This window comes from Xenopus laevis, chromosome 7S (genome assembly GCF_017654675.1).
Source record: "Xenopus laevis strain J_2021 chromosome 7S, Xenopus_laevis_v10.1, whole genome shotgun sequence".
In the NCBI taxonomy this organism is placed as follows: domain Eukaryota; kingdom Metazoa; phylum Chordata; class Amphibia; order Anura; family Pipidae; genus Xenopus; species Xenopus laevis.
In genome coordinates, this window is record NC_054384.1 from 87039556 (window position 1) to 87049365 (window position 9810).

The 9810-nt window shown below is 36.5% G+C and overlaps 1 protein-coding gene across 1 annotated transcript; it reads left to right on the top strand.

Annotated features, from left to right (window-relative positions):
* The first annotated feature begins 709 nt into the window (after positions 1–709).
* hes5.9.S (hairy and enhancer of split 5, gene 9 S homeolog) lies at positions 710–3737 on the top strand. Its single transcript, XM_018227978.2, has 3 exons — positions 710–1034; positions 2779–2959; positions 3071–3737. Exons 1-3 carry the CDS (start codon positions 972–974, stop codon positions 3292–3294), a joined length of 468 nt encoding a protein of 155 aa, XP_018083467.1. The 5' UTR covers positions 710–971; the 3' UTR covers positions 3295–3737.
* Positions 3738–9810: the final 6073 nt, after the last annotated feature.

The window sequence follows — 9810 nt, forward strand, 5'->3', positions numbered from 1 at the left end:
AACACACTTATTGATCCCTGCTAGATAACAGCTTGTAATGCACAAGGTATGCAAAGTACATTGTTTATGAAATGCAACACAAGAGGCTCATGGATTCATTTATAAAATTAAAATGTCTTCCATTGCTGCAATGAGGTCAGTGTGAACTACACTTTGGTCTGGTTTGACCCCTCCTTAATGGAAGGCACTTTTATTTCTTAGGGCAATGACATATAAGGGGATTTAGGGCACTTTGAATACCCTGTCTTTAATTTTTTTTTTTTTTTAAAACATCCATTGACTTCTGTGGGAATGGCCGGCATATGCGTGTACCCCCTTTCACTGCTGTGGCAATTAACTAACAAACAAGCACTTGCAGGGAATTCCAACAGTGATTCCCAATGGGGGCTGCATTGGGTATGTTGGCACTGTGTGTTAGGGTTATGTAAAACCTAAGGTTCTGAGTGCGATAGCCCTTAGGCTGCTAAAAGTTCTTAGCTACAATTTGTTTATAAAACAAGTTTTATGGCTTTGTGCCCTTTCTGGTATGTGAGCAGTTTATTTATTGTATATATACCCTGCAATATCTGCAGGATCAGTAACTGACGTGAGCTGTAAACAAACAGTGTCTGTGCATTGCAGACACAAGCCCAGCAGCCATACAAGCTCCATTAATAGTGATATTTAAAGGCTTAACGTCAATGTTTTGATAACAACAGATGTGAAAGGAAGAGCAGGAGATCAATTAGCCTGTGTTGTATGGCCTGGTGCTTTCCCACACTCTTCTTCCTCCCCAGTTTTATTTCAGGCTCCAGATGAACTGCTGTCCTGTTCCACACTTCCATTGTCTCTCCGGTCTCTTTTATTGGCTGTTGAGTGTGGGAACGTCCAGTTCACACTAGTCTGCCAGTATTAAGCCTATATAGGGAGGTAGATCCATTCATAGATATCAGACTGCCTGACTACAGACACGTGGACTTATCCACTGCACTATGGCTCCTTATTGCAACAGGATGTACCACATGGAGACTAACAATGGCAAAGACATGAGAAAGGTACAGTTTGAGTCCCGCTTATAATTATAGCATGCTCTTATTAACAAAACTGTTCCTACTAAATGGATACCAAGGAGTTTAGGATATACGGACTGCCTTTTCTACTTCCAAATGTGCTCTACGCCAGTTGTAGTGTAGGGCAGAAAGGAAATTTGTCCATGGCCCCCAGGTTCATTGGTTTCTTTGGGGTGTTTGGATTTTTGCAGTTAAAATATAAACATTGTATATATATCAATACATTTTAATATTTATGTATTTATAGTTGTTCAGTGGATAATTTGGGAAACAAATTACAGTTAGTAGCGTAACTAGATATTTCTGGGCCCCACATCAAATTATTTGTCAGGCTCCAAAAATGTCTAGAGTTTGACCTGTTTTACCAATATTAATTGCAATGTATATGAATAAGGGCCTCATGGGCCCCAATACCTCCTGGGGCCCTCTGCTTCCTCTGTAGTTAAGCCCCTGGTTGATGCATATAGTCCAGTAGTTAAATATTCTGAGAGTGCTACTATCCCTGGCAACTAGGGTTGCCACCTTTCCTGGTACAAAATACCGGCCTTCCTATATATTTAACTTTTTTACCTATTAATAACATTGGGTTCAACCATCATTTTTAAAATACCGGCCAGGTGGCAACCCTACTGGCATCTGATATTGTTTTTCTGTATGTTAGCAAATCTATGCAATAACTCAATTAATAGGTAGGGTTATGTTTCATTTATTTCCCCTTCTATATGTATGAGGACATATTTATTATTTGAATCTGGTATCAGTGGGAGCTGCTAGATAGTTTGCCACTTAGCCATAAGCAGAACATCACCATTTAGTGGTTAAAAACATATTGTGCCGGAGAACACTTCTTTTTCCTCTATATTCTCCTGGTTCTTTAGATACCGATACAGATTTAGCACACATGGGTGGGCAGATATCTGCATGATGAACCCCACCCAGTGATTGACTCTTATTTCCTACAACCAACTGAAATAACAGGAACAGTGAATACTATATATGGATAAACATTCAACTATACACAGATGTGGCTATATGGTGGCTACACGTACTAATAGGCTTATTATTTTTCTTCAAGTACAGAAAATAAAGTGCTAGAATCCTCAAAAATTCATTGAGGAGGGGGATTTAACAGAAAGAATAAAATATAGTATAGTATTTTTTTTAAAAAATTTTTTTGTTTTTTGTTTTTTTAAAAAATTGTTAAGACCCACCGTGATTATTAACAGTGATAATAGTGTTCTTTTATTTAACTTAGAAGAAGAGAGCCCAAAAAAATGAAAGTGGTGAATTTTAGATGAAAGATAACAAAATAAAAAATAAAATAAAATATAAAAAATAAAATTAAAAAATTAAAAAGTGAACAAGTGAATAATTTAGTGAATTAATAAATACCAACGATTTCTCTCCAAGTGATAGTGAATTCAGTGTTATTTATTACTTAAAACACATTCAATTGTGCAATAGGTGAATATTAATGTAATTAAGGAATATTTGGTGTGGGTTCAACTTCCGGGGAAGTTGAACCCACACCAAATATTCCTTAATTACATTAATATTCACCTATTGCACAATTGAATGTCAATGAATTTTTGAGGATTCTAGCACTTTATTTTCTGTACTTGGAGATCGTCTCAAACAGGTGGAGGAGGACCTGCAAGTGCTGAACTGTGGGGAAACCAAAGTTTGTCCTTGGATACAACCTGATATATTATTATTTTTCTTTCCCCAGATTAGAAAACCAGTGGTTGAGAAAATGAGGAGAGATCGGATTAACAGCAGCATCGAGCAGCTCAGGATGTTACTGGAGAAACAGTTTGAGAAACATCATCTCCCAACCAAACCAGAGAAAGCTGACATTCTGGAAGTAGCAGTGAGCCTACTGAGACAGCAGCTACAAAGCATGGCCAAACGTGAGTTATTACATCCTATACATATAATATAAATAGTAACATTCAAATATAGTTAATTCCTACATAGACAGCAAAGGTAAATTTATTTTCTTTTTTTTTTCTCCATTATAGCCGTTCCAGCTTCCAGACACATTTTCCCAGCATCTGCATCAAAGCACATTGAGTTATTCACCACTAAGAAACACACAGTTATAGACATGGACCTGCTGGTGAATGTTAATGAAAGCCAAACAGCAGGAGAGAACATGTGCTGGCCGCTGGCTCCTTCTCACCAGGCCCCCACTAAGCAGTCCTCCTTGGCTAATAATAATGTGGATCTATGGAGACCTTGGTAATGAAATATCTGGACTCAGAGTAATTCTAATAGAAGACAGAAGTGGACTGACTTTACTGGGCCATGTTTCCTGCTAGACTAATAGCTCAATTAGTATGGCATCTAACTGACACTATTGGACGAATAAATGCTTGGGATCACAATGTGTGATGGGGCTTCCAATTTCTGCCCCTCTAATGTTGCTTATCTGCAACTCCCAGAATCCCACTGTCCATTGGCTAATGGGGTTACTGAAATATGTCTAGAGAATTACACTGCTTCTTAGTTAACGGGACTTAACTGTAAAGTATAAGTTACTCTGCAATATATATATATATATATATATATACTGTGTAGCTGGTGCACACGGCAAGCAGTCCAATGCCTGTGTGCTGGTTTATAACAATCTCATAGTACGCTCAAAAAAAACCGCATCAACCAGGTCTTAGTGTGAAAAATCAAATAATCAAAATTTATTATCAACGTTTCGGCTCCATAGATTGAGCCATCTTCAGGACGGCTCAATCTATGGAGCCGAAACGTTGATAATAAATTTTGATTATTTGATTTTTCACACTAAGACCTGGTTGATGCGGTTTTTTTTGAGCGTACTATATATATATATATATATATATATATATATATATATATATATATATATATATATATATATATATATATATATATATATATATATATATATGATCCATCCACAAACCGCACTCCAAGGACTTGTAAAGTGAATAAAGTAATATTTTATTCCCAATGTTTCTGCACCCTGCACGTTGAGAATAAAATATTGATTTATTCACTTTACAAGTCCTTGGAGTGCGGTTTGTGGATGGATCATGTATTAATGTGTTGACCAGCACCCAGGCGGTTGTGAGCTGTTTGGAGTGCACCAGTCTGACTGCTTTTATATATATACAGGTATAGGATCCCTTATCCGGAAACCCGATATCCAGAAAGCTCCGAATTACGGAATGGCTGTCTCCCATAGACTCCATTTTATCAAAATAATCCAAATTTTTAAAAATTATTTCCTTTTTCTCTGTAATAATAAAACAGTAGCTTGTACTTGATCCAAACTAAGATATAATTAATCCTTATTGGAAGCAAAACCAGCCTATTGGGTTTATTTAATGTTTAAATCAATTTCTAGTAGACTTAAGGCATGAAGACCCAAATTACGGAAAGATCCATTATCCGGAAAACCCCAGGTCCCGAGCATTCTGGATAACAGGTCCCATACCTGTATATATAGATAGATAGATAGATAGAGATAGATAGATGATAGATAGATAGATAGATAGATAGATAGATAGATAGATAGATAGATAGATAGATAGATAGATATTTATAGATATATATAGATATATATAGATGTATATAGATATAGATCTTTTTTTTTATTTTTTTATAATTACAAATGAGGTCAACACTTTTCCTTTGCACTTCTTACTTCCTGCTCAGGGGCTGTAATCATATAGGAAAAGAAATTACAGAAAGTGGAGAGTGCATGGATAACTGATTCCTATTTACACATTACCTTATGTTATCTCATACAGGAGCAATTCTTCTTTTATAGCCTTTTTTCTTATATAGCCTTAGTGCTCCTGTTTTAGTTCAATTGGGTTTGAATACACTGCTGTGTGCTGTGCTCAGTTATGTTTAACCTTCCCTAGGGCTTCCTCACACAGAACCTTTTTTCCCTGTCTCTATGCAACCATATTGTTTTGCCATGAGTTCAGAGCGAGACCTTCAGTAGGCTCAACTAGACTGTTTGGAAATGTAAATGAATTGTTTGCCTTCTGCGAAGGACAACACTCCTGATTTCCTCTGCTATTATTCTTATGTACTCCCTCCTGATATAATATCAAAGGGACTTTGCTGCTCTTTTCTGTGAAAAGGAATTCATTGTATTTATTGTTGCACTTTTCAGAATTATTTTGTATACAGATCTAGATGCATGTAATAAAATGTTTTTATTATAAATGAAACGTGTTACTTATTTTGGTAAAACCTTTGGGTGATTGGCTGGTGGGGTTACCATTCAGGGGTATAACTACAGAGTTAGCAGACCACGCAGCTTCAGGGGGCACCAGTAGGCATAGGGGGGCCAATAAGGCCCTAATTAATGAGTAATTTTAATATATATTGGTAAACAGGACAACCTCTGAATCTGTTGGAGGCCCTAAAATTATTTTGTTGTGGAAGATAGTAATACAGTATATAGTTACGCACTGTTAGTATTTATCAGTTTTAGTGAGAAGGTATTACTGTTCCTTTGCTAGAATTAAAAAAAAAACCCTATCATTTCTCATGAGCATTTACTTACACTGTAGGGAAAATATAGCTAGAAAGTGAAAGCTGGTTGTCTTTCCCATTTAGACCCTTTCAGAGAAAGATGTTCATGGCACCACAGTGTAAGGCTGCTAAAAAAAAACATGGAAGGATATTAATCTATCAGTGCAAAATGCACTGCCCTAATGTAACCAGTTAAACCAGTGCAGCATGTGGGGTTTTATGCCTCAAGCATAAATATGTCATTTTAAAAGGGAGGTTCACCTTTAAATTAAGTTTTAGGATGATGCATAGAACAGTATTCTATTTATGAGTTATTTAGCTTTTTATTCAAAAGCTCTCCAGTTTGTAACTTCAGCAATCTGGTTGCTAGGGTTCAAATTACCATAGCAACCATGCACTAATTTGAATAAGAGACTACAATATGAATAGGAGAGGCCCTGAACAGAAAGATGAGTAATAAAAAATAGCATTAACAATACATTTGTAGCCTTACAGAGCATTTGTTTTTAGATGGGGTCAGTCAGGTTTAGATGGGCCCAATCTGAAAGCTGAAAGTCAGAAGAAGGCAAATATTTAAAAAACTATAAAAAAGAAAAAGTTGCTTAGGATTAGTCATTCTATAACATATTAAAAGTTGAAGTAAAGGTGAACTGTCGCTTTAATGTTTCAAAACACTTTCACATAGGGGAAGGATTCAAATAAATTCAGTCTGCATTGCAATATACTTGTTTTTAAGCAGCCTTATTCCAGTTACAGAATTGACGGAATGAGACAAATGAATGCTGCTTTAAATACACAGACACCAAATGTAAAAACTACATTTCCCATCATTCCCAGCCATCTCTGAAACAGTTGTATTATCACTATTGGCTCTCTAGTAGGGGGCTTAGTTTCAGGTAACTTAGGTTTCTTATGTTTTACTGTATCTCTCTGTACACACACATTCTAAAAAGATAAAAACAGTCCTTGGTGCATTCCTGGGTATTATTAGCAAGCTTCACATTTCCATTAACCTTAAAGGGTAAGCACACCCCAAAAAATAAAGAAATAATTCAAATCAACTTGCGAATATACACTCATTACACATTTTTAATAGTTTTAAACTACGTTGTTTCAGGAGTTTTACCCACCAGGGCTGCTTTCAATAGCAATTACATTTACAAATAACTTGAAAACCATTAAGATTGTGTAATGAATGTATAATGGGAGTTTGCTGAGGATTACCTTTTCTTTTATTAGACAAAATTATATTACATCCCATTTAATCGGCAGTATTCTTTGACAAGGGTCCTGAATATTTTGTGCCATCTAGTGTTCTATCTGAAGAATTACAAGGACATGAACAATAAACATTTTCAAAACCAGTGTTAGACTGAGATGCCTGGGGCCCACCAGAAAACCTTTGATCACAGGCTCATTCTCCAAACTATTTTTCCTTCTTTTGTTATTCACTTTCTTTATTCTTTTAATCACTTCTCCTCAAATATTATCATATTATCTGTCCTTCCATTTTTTCTCTTTATTCTTATATAGAAATGGGGCAACTGCTGTTGTATAGGCATACAAGGCAAATAGTTGTATAGTACAAGGCAATTAGACATTAGAGGTTATTTAGTAATAGGAAAGCAAATTGCAAAAATTGCAAAAAACAGAGCACAGAGACATGCGGCTACCCCCATGAATACAACTCCACTGTTCAGCAGAAATGTATTCATTAAAGGGGAACTAAAGTCTAAAATAGAATGATGGCAGAAATGCTGTATTTTGTATACTAAATATAAGGTATGGTCTGGGCTGCTGAATAGGGATCAAAACAGCACAAGACAAATAATATCTGTCAGAAGCAGATACAGCAAGACTGATTAATGAACAGAATATGCAGAGTGCACTGGGTTCTCTGTTGTCATGTAATCTAATGTGGATTTTATATTTTTAATACATACTTTCTCCAACTCTGCAGAACCAGTGGCTGCAGCAAAATAATCCTGCAAATAGAATCCCAGTTTATCTGTTTAAATCTGGCTCCATGATCTTTGTCCCTGCAGCTGGAGTTGGAAACATTAAGGATGGGCAGGTGAAAGCACATAGGCATCCTATCCCTGGGCAATATACTGATCATCTATGACTATATATATAAAAAAAAGAAAATTCTAAATAGACTTTCTTGTTGGGTAAAGTAAAGGACTCCAAATACCTAGTAAAGAAATAATTTAACTCTTTTTAATAACAATGTGCCCACCTGAGCCCATTGTTTGGCTGGAGCATCTAGATGTTATTTAATGGTGCTTAAGCAATGATAGATTAAACTGAGTCAAAATTGTTTTAGTGAACATGTATTTCAAATGTATGTGACTTTAAATACTGCTTGCAGTGTACTTTCCCATCAGAGTCATTCTCTGAACACACCACTAGATGGCGTTATTAGATTTTTTTTTCCATAAGGGATAAAATAATTCTAAGCAACTTCACAAATACAGGTATAAAACCTGTTATCCAGAAATCTGTGGATTTCTAGATACTGGCTCTTTCTGTAATTTGATTCACTACTAAAAATAAATAAGGGTGGTGGCACACATAGCTCTCCGGGGAGATTAGTCACCCAGCGACAAATCTCCTCTTCTTAGGGCGACTAATCTCCCTGAAATGCCTTCCTGCCAGCAACAATGTGAATCGCCGGCGGGATGGCACTTGGATCACTTCGGTTTTCCGAAGTCACCCAAAGTTTCCTCATGAAGCATATATATAGCGCACTATATATTTTATGCTCTGCTTGTTCTCCAGAAATATTGTAACAAAAGGCAGCTGAATAAAAGACGTGAAGGATAATTGACTTCAGCTACATTGTTTGAAGAGTCAGAGCCAGAGAACAAAAAGGGATAAAGAATGATGCACTCTCTGTAAAGTGCCGTGCAGTATAGAATAGAAAAAAACTAAAATTTGGCTGCTTCCAGATAAACATTTCTATTTGAGCTGCACAATAGCATATTTGGTCACAGTCAAATCAGTTAACATTTGAATGCCTCATGTCTCATTGGCACAGAAAACCAGGGGAAGCTGCACATTTGCATCCTCTTTTTTTATCAGGCAATGTCATCAATGTCAAGGTGGTCATCACAGGCTGAACCATAGAGTACCCTGAGCAACTGGCCCATGGGCAATTAGACAAGTACTGTATTGATTCTTGGATAGGTACATTTCAGGCAGAATGTCAATGTCTTATGGTGTGATTTGATTGGCAGCATTCTGTAAGGGAGATTCTGAGCTATAAAAATGATTAAGCCTACAGGCAGCTACTTTCCATTCATTTAAAGGGGAACTATCCTGCTGAGATAAGAAACTTTGTAAATACAATCTATTAAATATTCTGCATTGTTTCTGAAATAATCAAGTTTATCTTCACTATTCCTCTCTCAGCATCTGTTTCTCTTCATTCTGTCTTCATGCAGCAGTTGGGTGTCAGATATTCATTGACAGTTAGATCCAATATATCTTATAGGGGGGCTCCCTTTCTTAGCAGTTGAATTAGAGCTCATTTAAACAACTGATTCCAGTACAAATAATATCTAATACAATAACTGCCTTTTGCACAAATCCTGCATGTAGAGAGACATGATGTCTGGTGATTTTAATAGAGTGAGTTCTAATACATCTTCTAGATAAAAGGAGCCCCCTATAAGATATATTGGATCAATTTTTAATTGATTGTGTTTAGAACGTTTCTTATTTCAGTATGCTGAAGCTTATATTACATTTTCATTTTCACGATAGTTCCCCTTTAGTTTGAAAATATGCACCCCAAAAAAAATTAATGTAAAATAGTCCTGAACACTTTTGCAATGTTTCCTAAGAATAAGATTTTTTTTCTGCCTAAAACAGATGCTAGCGGTAGCAGACAGGGGAATTCTGACTTCTAAAGCAATAGAGTTTGTATTAGTCATAGTAATGTTTTTGGCATTCTAATTGATGGGAGCTGGCTGCTGGCAGGCACGGGCATTGACAGGATCATGGCAATCAAAATATGCACTGTGCAACAGGCCCGGACTGGCAATCTGTGGGTTCTGGCAAATGCCAGAGGGGCTGCTATAAGTTGCCATAGACAGTCACTATATTTTGGGCTGGTGGGAGGCTGTTTGGGCTGCAGTGTGGCCTGTTTGGGCCTCTGTGTACATGAAATGCCAGGGTCTATTTTAAATCTCAGTCCAGGTCTGTATGTGCAATATAGTTTAGCTGC

Bases quoted from the DNA above. Each gene is read 5' to 3' on its own strand.
- hes5.9.S (XM_018227978.2), top strand. From the start codon at position 972: ATGGCTCCTTATTGCAACAGGATGTACCACATGGAGACTAACAATGGC. The intron at 1,035-2,778 runs GTACAGTTTGAG...TTCTTTCCCCAG, and splicing joins ATGGCAAAGACATGAGAAAG to ATTAGAAAACCAGTGGTTGA. The intron at 2,960-3,070 runs GTGAGTTATTAC...TCTCCATTATAG, and splicing joins GCTACAAAGCATGGCCAAAC to CCGTTCCAGCTTCCAGACAC.